The following is a 12,728-nucleotide window of genomic DNA, read 5'->3' as shown; positions in this document are numbered from 1 at the left end:
TCACTCCCTCAACAAGATCCATCCATCGTGGGTGGCCTCCTGAGACACACTCCAAAGTCCAGTGAGAAGCTTCTCAGAATGGAGGTCAATGGGTTGTCCAACAAGCTCATGGTGGCGTGTCCAAATACTTTTGCTCATACAGTGTATAAATGTATAGTGTATAGTATATGAATTCTATATATATAGTGTTATACGATCAGGATATAATCCTCAGTATACTGTATACTGTACACGTGAGGGAGGAAAGACTCATGTGGTGAATGTAGTGCAGAATAATCATGCAGGAACGTTCTAGTTTCTCTCTTTATTGATTGATTGATTGATTGATTGATGAATCTGATTGGATCAGAATTCTCTCCCACAGCCGTGTAGCAGGTGTAGGTGTGTAGGTGTTGCAGGAGGAGGAAGGTTCACATCTCCTCTATGGTTTTGTGGCCGGGAGCTCGGCGGGTTTGTTAACGTTCTCCACCTCCTGTATGGTTATGCAGGCTTTGAGCTCGGCAGGTTTGTTAGCGTTCTCCAGTTCTGCTCTCACGGCGTCGTACTGTCGCTGCCACTCCTCCTCGGTGAGGGACGAGGGGTTCTGCTCCAGAAAAGCGTAGGCCTTCAGGTTCTGAACCTTAAACAGATCCACACACACAGAGCAGCCTGCAGCGAAATCTGTCCAGACCTGCAGAACGTAAAAACACCCGACAAGCGTTATTCAAGCGTTATTCAAGCATTATTCAAGCGTTATTTAAGCGTGATTCAAGCAATATATTTCAATCATCATCATTCATATTAATAATAACAGTAATAATAATATTTATAATAATAATAATATATAATAATATATACTACTAATAATAATCATCATTCAAAATAATAATTTATAGTAATAATGTATAATAATTAATAATAACAGTAATGATAATAATATAATAATAATAACAACAGTAATAATAATATAATAATAATAATTTATAATATATAATAATATATAATAATAATTCTAATAATAATAACAATGTATAATAATGAATAACAATATTTATTAATATTAATAACATTAATAATTTATAGTAATAACAGTAAAACTATATAATAATAATGTATAACAATTAATAATAATATTAATGTATAATTATAATAATGCATGATGATAATATTTAATAATATTAAAAATATTATTAAAAATATTAAAAAATAGTAATTTATAGACATAATATTTAATAATAATATATAAAACTAATTATTTATAATAATATTTAATAATATTAATATAAAAATGTATAAAAATAATAATAATATTTACTAGTAATATGTAGTAATATTTAATAACAATATATACTATTAATAATAATAACGCTATTACTAATAATATAATAAATCAATAAAGATAATAAATAAATATAAAATATATAATAATAACTAAGAATGATAAGTTATAAAAATAACAAAAGATGTACAAAAGATAACAATAATAATTAATAATAAAAAGGTAACCACTAAAAATAATTTTAAAAGAAATAATAATAAATAATAATATATTTAATTGTAATGTTATAATAATAACTAATTATTTATAAAAATAATGATAACAGTAATAATTAGTAATAGTTCAATAAATAAAATGATCATAATTATAGTAGATAATTGTAAATATTAATTTAAATCATAATTTAAAATAACAACAAGTATAATAAATAATAAAATAATAATAGAACAACAATATTAATTAGTTATAATAAATAATAATAACCTGTGAGGCAGATTTGATCGAGTCTATAAACATTTGTTTCAAGTCAGAGTCGTTCTCCTCAAGAAGGTCCTCATTAGTGAAGGTTTGGTCTCTCATTGTTTTCAGCGCTTTGTCGACCCACTCCCAGAACCTGATAAGCTGCATCAGGATGTTCTGAATTTTAGACAAGTGCTGCTGCACCTCGCCCAGGTGGACAGGTTCGGGTATTACACCTAGCAGGAGCAGAAGTAGATCATGATTAATAAGCAGATACGTAACTGTGAGGCTACGTTCACGGGCAGGAGCTGAAGATACTCACCCTGGTCTATCATCAGTTTGGAAAGATTCATCTGCCAGTCAATAAGCTTGAGTTCAAGAGTCCACTCTTTAGTCCTCAGGGAGGTCTTGTCACAAAAGAGCTGGTTCAGTTCTAACTCAAGAGCCTTGGTCTTCGTCACGGCGTCGGGGCTGGTTGCCGTGTCATAAACCGACTTAATAAGTGACCCAATAAACGGCACAACACCCAAGATACTCATACCAGAGCTCTTCTGAGTCACATCTCTCACGTGATTCAGAAGCTCAGTTTTTTTAGCTTCGGTCTGCTTTTCGTTCTCTTCCAGCTTTTTGGCGACTTCATTCAGCTGCTGATCGAGCTTGGTTTTACCTTTATTCATCTCCTCGATTTCCTGGGAGAGCTGCTGCAGCTTCTTTTCCGTTTCATCTTTTTCAGTGATGACGTCGCTGGTGGTCGTGCCCACGTCTTTGGTGTGTTTTTTATAGCTGAGTAAGTAAAGGTAAACCAGAAGAGTCAACAACACAAAAATAGGACAAGAACCAGAAACCAGATTCTGGTCCCAAATGCAGAAGCTGGCCAGAGTCTGAAGCTGAGAAGGGAGTCCAAAGAGGAGAGGAAGGGAGTGATGACCATTACCACCTGAGACGGGGTTTGATACTAAACAGCAAGAACTTCAAGGAACACCAGCTGCCTGGCCCACCGTTTAATAAGGTAAGGGAAAGAGGTTCAGAGAATCTACTCTCTCCCGGTCACCATCCTCTCACCAAACTAACCACATCTAGATGGAGAGAGCACTAGGTGGAACCATGACCACAGCAAGCCAACCAGCTACTCAGTCCACCAAGTGACACACAAAGCCCAGATGCTTCTTTCTTAAAGTGAGCTGTTAGCTGGCAGTTACCCTGGCAAATCTGTGGTACTTTAGCAACCATTAATACCACCACCCACTTTGTTTTGGTAGTCTAAAGTAAAGCCAGCTCCAGCCCCTCTTCAAAAGAATGTCCACACTAGCTTCTCTTTACTCAGGGTTTCCTTCAGGTGAACATCTGAGTATCTGCTGTAACCATCTCAGCGTTCTCTCTCTGGATGACAGGAGGTTGGAGGGGCTTGTTGACTCTGAACAAGAGGTTTACAGAGAGTCATACAGGGCACCAGGTTATGATCAACGTTTCCATATAGGGGAAGTGGGGTGGAACTGCACTATATAACCAAAAGTACATGGACACCTGACCATCAACTGACTTTTGACTTACTGAAGCCTCAAAACATTGAGGACTGAACTTGTGTTGATCTGGGTTCACTATTCCAGTACAGCTCACTGCAAAGCAAAGTGAGTTTACCTGTCCAGCATCTTCTGCACCTCGTCAATGATCTCCTTGATCCATGTTCCTGCTTTATTCAGGTATTTAACAGCCAACGTGGCTTTGTTTTTCTCCACAGCGACTATCAGCATGGGGAACAGTGATTTAACCAGGTTCTTACTGGTGCCCATACACTGCAGAGAAAGAAGAGGGAGATATTAATGTTCCACCATCTCATCACTCTACTGTCCAGTAAAGGTCATGTTAGCCTAGTCATTCCACCCCACCCCAGATCAGATCTGCTCCTCAGTCCTGTTTTATAACAAGGTGGAATTCTGCCACTTCAGCTGTGGCACAAATGTCACTATTGGTACCCCAAGTGTGGGCACCTTGAGGTCCAACAGCAACGTTTTCAGACATGCTGGGGAATTCTTTTAACACACTAGCAAACCCCTGGGCTACCACAGCAAGCACCATGCAACACCATAGAACCCTCCTGGAACAGGATGGCAAATACCCCTGGCAACACACTAGCAACCACCTGGGATCCCATATCAACCAACTAACAACAACCTACTAACAACCAAAAACACCAAAGTAACCGTCTACAAACATCATCACAGTCACAAGATACTGCAGCAACCGAACAATCAAGCAAACCGCGCAAACTCCATAACAACCTCACAGCAGCCACCAAAGCAACAACCTAAAAAAACCCTAGTAACACCCTAGCAACCACTATTTACACCCTGGAAGTCACCTGGAAAAAAAAACAACTAACTAACAACCTAACAACCACCTGGAACAACAAAGCAGCAACCTAGTATTCACCTGGGATACCAACAGCCTACTTACAATTGAAAACACCGTAGCAACCATCAGGGTACCACAGCAAACCTAAAAACACTCCAACAGCCACCTGGAACAACAGAGCAACAACCCTGCAAAATCCCTAAACCACCTGCAATAGCTAGCAACACCCTAGCAACACTTTAGGAATCACCTGGGATACCACTGCAAACAACACAGAAACATACTGGAACAAGAGCGTCCAGATATCAACCCCAGATTGTATCATAAGAAGACCCTTGTAACTCTGAGATACCAGAACCATTAAGTATTGCTTAGCAACCACCAGAAACACCACAGCAGTTAGCAACACTCTGGCAAATATGAGATAATTTAGCAACCATAAATAGCACCTCCAGTTACACCTTAACAATGACTTGAAAAACATAAAATACACCCTACAAGCAACCTTGAACACCATAGTAACCACCTAGCAAAACATTAGCAATCATAGCAACACCTGGCCAACCACCTTGAACACCAACTGTTCAGCAACACATTACCAATCAACACCCTATAGCAACCACCTAAATACCATAGCAACCAGTTGGTAACACTTGGTATCAACTACTTGGAGAACCAAAGCAACTGCTTACAAACACTCTAGCAACTATATAGTAAGACCATAACATTAAAACCACCTCCTCCACTTACCATATAGAAGCACTTTGTAGTTCTACAATTACTGACTGTAGTCCATCTGTTTTTCTACATGCTTTGTTACCCCCTTTCACCCTGTTCTTCAATGGTCAGGACCCCCACAGGACCACCACAGAGCAGGTATTATTTAGGTGGTGGAGGATTCTCAGCACTGCAGTGACACTGACATGGTGCTGGTGTGTTAGTGTGTGTTGTGCTGGTATGAGTGGATCAGACACAGCAGCGCTGCTGGAGTTTTTAAACACTATGTCAAGGTGATCAAGGTTGATGATCACAGCAAGAAACAGGTAGTTTGTCACAACTGCATACCACGAGGAGACAAGAAGGCAAGAAGAGAAGAAGTGTGGACAGACCCATAAACTCTCTCACTCTCACTCTTTTGTGGACCAAAATATAATACTAAATATAATACAAATGATTATTCTCAACCAAAATGACAAAAGTGGCATAAAAACACATAGATTCTAAAATGGGTCATTTTTAACCCACTTATGGAAGAGTGTAGGGTCCAGTCACTCGTGCGTCTAAGGGTTAAACACGTGTGAAATTAATAAAACAGGTTCTAGATTGACGAGGGTGGATCATTACAGTTCTCTATCCCTGAGGAAATAATAAAAGTATAAGATACCTGAAACAAGATCCCCTCAGATTCTCCAAACAGAATCTGGGTCTCCACAGCTCGCGCCCTCAGCAGCCTCTCTAGTTTGGGGAATTTAGCCAGACACAGGTAGGAGAGGTGATACAGCAGGGGGATCTGCTTCGAAGCCGGGGTCAGCTCCTGAACGAACTCGATTTCCCAGGCAGGAACGACTTCTAGAGTATAAAATAAAACCAGATTATCGTTGGGATCATTGGACTGGTGTTCTGTCCAGGGTGTGGTCCTGTTTCTGACCAGACGGTTAGAACAACAATCACGAGTTGGCAAAACAAAACTCAGAAGCTATCGGGTCTGTATGAAAACCTGGTGACCCACCCTGCTCCCCTGTACCTACCTGATCAGGATTCTAATAAGACCTGAACTCATAATCAGATTATTTACACGCTCTACAGTACATCAGCACAGTTTTAGCTTACTGAGGTAACAGTTAGGTGCAGTTAGCTTCAGGTGGTGCACGATGACGATTTAAACACTGCAGGTCAGAACGTTACACCGGCTAAACTGTATCATAAAGGTTGTTTAACAGGAGCCATCATGACAAAAACAGTAGTGTGACGATATAAAGAGAAATTATAATATAAATATAATATAAAGAGAATAAAAATCTACATTTAATACTCGCCTTTGCTTTGAGCCATTGTAGCTGGATGGTAGGTGGATGGTTTTGTGTTCAGTAGATGTACTGTAGAGTAGAGTAGAGTCCTGTACAGCAGATAAAACATCACATGAGTTCATGTAAAGTAAAAATAAGAAAGATAAAGAGGTGAGAAGTGAACTTACTAGTGAAGCGTCTCTCTGAGGTAGGGTGTGGTGCAGAACGCTGCACTTATATATCCTGAATGCAACACCTCCACATTCCTCTAGTTACATCATAGCATCATTGTGAAATCTAAGATCTGATGAAACTCCTCAGAAGGTTCTTTGGAAAACGCTCGTGTTTGTGATATTAACATCATTGTGAGATGAAGCAATGATAAAACAAGATACAGCACTACATGACTGATCTATCATGGGGGGGGGGGGGGTCACACAAGAGTTACAAGTCAATATAATCTACACAAAACATACAGTGACCTGTTAGTTTTTCTTTAAAATGCTCCTCCTATTCTGCACTCATTACCTGTATTTATTGCAGCTGTTTGAACTCGTTACCTGTATAAAAGACACCTGTCCACACACTCAATCAATCACACTCCAACCTCGTCACCATGGCCAAGACCAAAGAGCTGTCTAAGAACACCAGGGACAAAATTGTAGACTGCACAAGGCTGGGATGGGCTACAGGACAATAGCAAGCAGCTTGGTGAGAAGGCAACAACTGTTGGTGCAATTATTAGAAAATGGAAGAAACACAAGATGACTGTCAATCTTCCTCGGTCTGCTGCTCCATGCAAGATCTCACCTGGTGGGGTAAGGATGATCCTGAGAAAGGTCAGGAATCAGCCCAGAACCACACGGGACGACCTGGTCAATGACCTGAAGAGAGCTGGGACCACAGTCTCAAAGATTACCGTTAGTAACACACTACGCCGCCATGGATTAAAATCCTACAGGGCACGCAAGGTCCCCCTGCTCACGCCAGCACATGTCCAGGCCCGTTTGAAGATCACCAATGACCATCTGGATGATCCAGAGGAGGCATGGGAGAAGGTCATGTGGTCAGATGAGACCAAAATAGAGCTTTTTGGTATCAACTCCACTCACTGTGTTTGGAGGATGAGTACAACCCCAAGAACACCGTCCCAACCGTGAAGCATGGGGGTGGAAACATCATACTTTGGGGGTGCTTTTCTGCAGAGGGGACAGGACGACTGCACCGTATTGAAGGGAGGATGGATGGGGTCATGTATAGATGTATGAGATTTTGGCCAACAACCTCCTTCCCTCAGTAAGAGCATTGAAGATGGGTCGTGGCTGGATCTTCTGACCCGAAACACACAGCCAGGGCAACTAAGGAGTGGCTCCGTAAGAAGCATTTCAAGGTCCTGGAGTGGCCTAGCCAGTCTCCACACCTGAACCCAATAGATAATCTTTGGAGGAAGCTGAAACTCAATGTTGCCCAGCGACAGCCCCGAAACCTGAAAGATCTGGAGAAGATCTGTGTGGAGGAGTGGGCCAACATCCCTGCTGCAGTGTGTGCAAACTTGGTCAAGAACTACAGGACACGTCTGAGCTCTGTAAAGGTTTCTGTACCAAATATTAACTTCTGTTTTTCCATTGTATCAAATACTTATTTCATGCAATAAAATGCAAATTAATTCTTTAAAAATCATACAATGTGATTATCTGGATTTTTCTTTTAGATTTTGTCTCTCACAGTTGAAGTGTAGCGACGATAAAAATTACAGGCCTCTCCATTCTTTGTAGGTGGGAAAACTTGCAAAATCGGCAGTGTAATAAATTCTTATTTTCCTCACTATATATTGGAAATGTAGCATAGAAATAAGATAAGATAAGTTTTTTTTATTGATCCCCATGGGGGGAATTCGAGTGTTACAGCAGCTTCAGTACAGTGTAAGTACAGTAAATACAGTAAATAAAAAAGGGTAGAATAAAAAATATATATAATAATAAAAATATTTGCCATTCATTAAGGGAAAAAATTATCCCAAACAACCTGGCCCTGTGTGAAAACAACCTCCCCCCACATGAATTAACTGTGATTCACCACTATTTTGGGAAAGCTGGGTTAAATTTCACTAGCCACACCCAGGCCTGATTACTGCCAGACATGTAGAATCAAGAAATCACTTCAATAGAACCTGTCTGACAAAATGAAGTAGCTAAAAGATCTGAAAAGGCAACACATGATGCCCCGATCTACAGAAATCCAAGAACAGATGAGAAACAAAGTCATTCACAACTATCAGTCTGGAAAAGGTTACAGAGCCATTTCTAAGGCTTTGAGACTCCAGCGAACCACAGTGAGAGCTGTTATCCACACATGGAGAAAACATGGAACAGTGGTGAACCTTCCCAGGAGTGGCCGGCGTACCAACATGACTCCAAGAGCACATCGACGCATCATCCAGGAGGTCACAGAAGAACCCAGAAGAACATCTAAAGCAGCCTTTCTCAACCGGGGTGCCGTCTGGCTTCGTCAGGGGTGCCGTCAAAAATATTCTGATGTTACTGATATTATGAAATAAATTTAAAATACAAAAAAGTCAACTTATCATGAAAATGTAGACCATTAGCCGCCTCAAACATCAAAATTTGTCTCACACGCCCCTTTCCCCACGCTACAACGTCAATGCGGATTGCGTGCGTCGCCTATAGTGATGAGTCGTTCACGAACGATCCGATTCTATTGAACGGCTCTTTAAAATGAACAAAAGGAACCGAGTCGTGCCTCTGGGAGCCGCTATATATATACTGTATATATTTATATTTCTTATTGGCTGTAATTCAACCATTCTGCTTCCATCAGTAGAGTGAATTAATCAGTCATAATAAGAGCTGTTTATTGTCGAAATTCAAATCACTTTCAGTATCGCGGAGAAAGCAAGCGACACACACACACACACACACACACACCGACACACTCAAACTCAAAAGAAGCTTTATTGGCATGACAAATAAGGACATTCGTATTGCCAAAGCAAGTTACAGAGAAATATTACAAATAACAATAAAAGAACAAAAATATACAGAACAGTTACATGTGCAAAAAATATAAAATAGAATACAATATTAATAAAAACAGTGCAAAAATAATAACAATAAAAATGATAATATTTACAATAATGAGGTAGTAATAACGATCAGTTTGTGTGTGTGTGTGTGTGTGTGTGTGTGAGAGAGAGCTCATTACCTCATTAATGTAAATATTATAATTTTAATTGTTTTAATTTTGCACTGTTTTTATTAATATTTTATTCTATTTTATATTTTTGCACAAGTAACTGTTTTGTATATATTTGTTCTTTTTTATTGTTATTTTTATTATTTCTCTGTAACTGAGCTCTGGCAATACGAATGTCATGCCAATAAAGCTTCTTTTGAGTTTGAGTTTGAGAGCCGTAACCGAGCAAACCATGCAGACAATGAGCAGTGCTAGGGGTATAATGACAAATAATTGAGAAATAAACTATAAACTTGTTTAATGATGTTAAATCTGATTGGTTCATGGTGTGTATGTTTTAAAACAGAAACAAACACAGGCTCACCTCTTCTGAAGAGAGGATTTTCTGAAGCTTAATGCAATGTACGTCTCTTCCCTGTAGTGTTTTTGTGTGTTAGCAGTCCGAGGTAGTACATTAGTACATTTTAGACTGGGGTGACTCGAGATTTTGAATACCTTTCAAGGGTGCCGTGACTGAAAAAAGGTTGAGAAACACTGATCTAAAGCACTGCAGGCCTCACTCGCCTCAGTTAAGGTCAGAGTTCATGATTCAACAATAAGAAAGAGACTGGGGGGCAAAAATGGTCTCCATGGGAGAGTTCCAAACCACTGCTGACCAAAAAGAACACAAAGGCCCGTCTCACATTCACATTTCACATCTTATAATAAATAATAAATAAGATAATAAATATTCTGTGCACTGACGAGACAGAAGTGGAACTTTTTGGAAGGTGTGCGTCCCATTACATCTGGTGTAAAACTAACTCAGCATTTCAGAAAAAGAACATCATACCCACAGTCCAACATGGTGGTGGTGGTGTGATGGTCTGGGGCTGCTTTAGGACCTGGACGACTTGCTGTAATTGATGGAACCATGAATTCTGCTCTGTACCAGAAAATCATGAAGGAGAATGTCCGGCCATCAGTTCGTGACCTTAAGCCGAAGCACACCAGCAAGTCCACCTCTGAATGGCTGAAAATAAACTAAATGAAGGTTCTGGAGTGGCCTAGTCAAAGTCTGGACTTGAATCCGATTGAGATGCTGTGGCGTGATCCTAAACAGGCCGTTCATGCTGGAAAACCCTCCAATGTGGCTGAATTAAAACAATTCTGCTAAGAAGAGTGGAACAACATTCCTCCACAGAGATGTGAAAGACTCATCACCAGTTATCACAAACACTTGATTGCAGTTGTTGCTGCCAAGGGTGGCAGAAGCAGTTATTAGCTTTAGGGGGCAATTACTTTTTCACATAGGCAGGGGCGATTTAATGCATGGGGCCCTGAATAAGTCAGGGCCCCTGATTGACTGTTTTATTTATTTTGTTCGTTATTTTGGGGGAAGCTTACAAACCAATGATTTCGTAAATCATTTACACGTTATTCATATTTCTGACTGTTGATTGGCCAGATGAACTCTAACAAGCTGCTGTAATTCTGATTGGTGGTTTCAGTTAAGCAACGTGAATGTTAGAGCTAGCGAGTTATACTCCACTCTGCCGGTCACAAATGCCAGCGGGGAGCGGCCATTTTCCTAACTTGCAATAGTTCAACATAAACTGCTATCTGCTATGCACCGAGAAAGAGTGAGCCACCTGACTCTGATGTCTATCGAGAGTGACATTATAAGAAATCTGGATTTTAAGGACATTATTAGAGACTTTTCATTCCAGAAAAGTAGACAAAAAGACTTCTGAAGGTGGGCTCAGATGTTTTCTGTTTTTCATGTTAGAACTGCACTGTTCAGTCTCGTGTGTTGTGAGATGATGAGACTGTAGACCTGGGTACTCTTCCTGATTCCATATTTACATGGATTATTATTATTTTATTGAATCTGCATTCAATGTTTTGACCTGTTGATTGTTGTCTGTGTGCTATCGCTTTGTTTTCTGCCCTTACTATGGTTCGGGTAACGTGGCTATATTCGTTCGGAAGGAAACTCTGTTGTCTTGCGTTGTGTACTGATTTTATGAAAACTATACGTGGGGGCCCACGACCAGCCGTAGCCCCGTTAAAATCGCCTTTGCACATAGGGTCAGGTTGCTTTTGACAGCTTTTTTTCCCCTAATAAATGAAATCATCATTTACTCAGGTTCTCTTGGTCTGATGGTGAAATGTGTTTGAAAATCTGAAAAACTTACGTGTGACAAAAAAGCAAAAAACCAAAGAAATCTGTAAGGGGGCATATACTTTTTTCACAGCACTGTATTTGTGCCATAATCGGCCAAATTTACTTTAACCCTACTGGCCAAAACGGAAAAATCTACTCAAGGGGCACCAAGTAATAAGAAATGTCCATTTTAGGGCAGGGGTGTCAAGCTCTTGTACACCGCAATGCAGTTTATCCTTTTAATTTACCATATTTTATTTCCTTCTTTAGCCAATTGCAATGCGCTTCATTTTGAATGTGGTGACAAAAAGAGGAAAATATTCATCTTTGTATGGCTGTGGGTCATGTGGGCCAGGAGTTTTACACCTCTATGTTAGATCACAAAGGAGTAAATGCATATAGTTTTTAAAGATCTATCAAAAGTACTGGCAGACTTACTGGTGCAAAATCAAGAAGATACGTCATTGCAGACTTCACAGAGCAGCGACTCGCTGCGATTGGTGGCAGAAGATGGGTAAGGACTACCAGCATGGTGTAACATTTTTCATCTGAAAACAAGCCAGGCATAAAGAGGAGCAAAATAATTACAAGACAAGCAAATAATTTACAAACAGTAGGAATGTGTGAATATGAAAAGTATACCTTCAGTCTGGTCTTTCATCTCCTTAATAAGACATGCGACATCAGCCTTCTCCATAACAGCAACTGCCTTCAACTTCGGAATGATTGTAGCCTCCCATCGTCTTAGGAATAAATCCCCTCTTCCTTCGTATATTTTGTCGATCTCTGCATTGAGCTTTTAAAGTCATGTACAGCTTATTACAGTGACTTGTGAATTTTTGTGAACCCTTTAGAATTTATGTTTATTTGTAAAAATAAATATCGAAAAATGATTTTGCTCTCCAAAAAGAACATTGCTGCCCATCTGCAGTTTGCTAAAGATCACGTGGACAAGTAAGAAGACTACTGGAACAATGTTTTGGACAAATGAGACCAAAATAGGACTTTTTATTTTAAATGAAAATCATTATGCTTGAAGAAAAGAAAACACTGCATTCCAACAGTACACCCTTATCCTTTCTGTGAAACAGGACGGCTTGCAGTCATTTGATGAAACAAAGAATTCTGAATTATACCTCCACATTCTAAAGGAAAATATCAGGACATCTATCCATGAGCTGAATCTCAGGAGAACATGGGTCATGTAGTTAGCACACAAGTTGTTCCACCAAAGAATGGTTAAAGAAGAATGAAGTTAAGGGTTTGGCATAACTGTAGATTTGAAAAAAATAAA

At 39.6% G+C, this 12,728-nt stretch overlaps 1 protein-coding gene across 1 annotated transcript; it reads right to left on the bottom strand.

Annotated features, from left to right (window-relative positions):
- Positions 1-289: 289 nt before the first annotated feature.
- Positions 290-6,181, bottom strand: LOC134318391 (uncharacterized). Its single transcript, XM_062999293.1, has 6 exons — positions 6,106-6,181; positions 5,454-5,638; positions 3,356-3,510; positions 2,040-2,500; positions 1,742-1,953; positions 290-670 (listed from the first exon to the last, which is right to left on the bottom strand). The coding sequence occupies exons 1-6, from the start codon at positions 6,119-6,121 to the stop codon at positions 422-424; spliced, it is 1,278 nt and encodes a 425-aa protein (XP_062855363.1). The 5' UTR covers positions 6,122-6,181; the 3' UTR covers positions 290-421.
- Positions 6,182-12,728: the final 6,547 nt, after the last annotated feature.

This window comes from Trichomycterus rosablanca, chromosome 1 (assembly GCF_030014385.1).
Source record: "Trichomycterus rosablanca isolate fTriRos1 chromosome 1, fTriRos1.hap1, whole genome shotgun sequence".
NCBI classification, from domain to species: Eukaryota; Metazoa; Chordata; class Actinopteri; order Siluriformes; family Trichomycteridae; genus Trichomycterus; species Trichomycterus rosablanca.
Note: the sequence above shows the minus strand (reverse complement) of the source record. Positions and strands in the feature narration are given on the sequence as shown.

Bases quoted from the DNA above. Each gene is read 5' to 3' on its own strand.
- LOC134318391 (XM_062999293.1), bottom strand. The intron at 2,501-3,355 runs GTAAACTCACTT...TTACTTACTCAG, and splicing joins GTGCAGAAGATGCTGGACAG to CTATAAAAAACACACCAAAG. The intron at 1,954-2,039 runs GTGAGTATCTTC...TGCTCCTGCTAG, and splicing joins CAAACTGATGATAGACCAGG to GTGTAATACCCGAACCTGTC.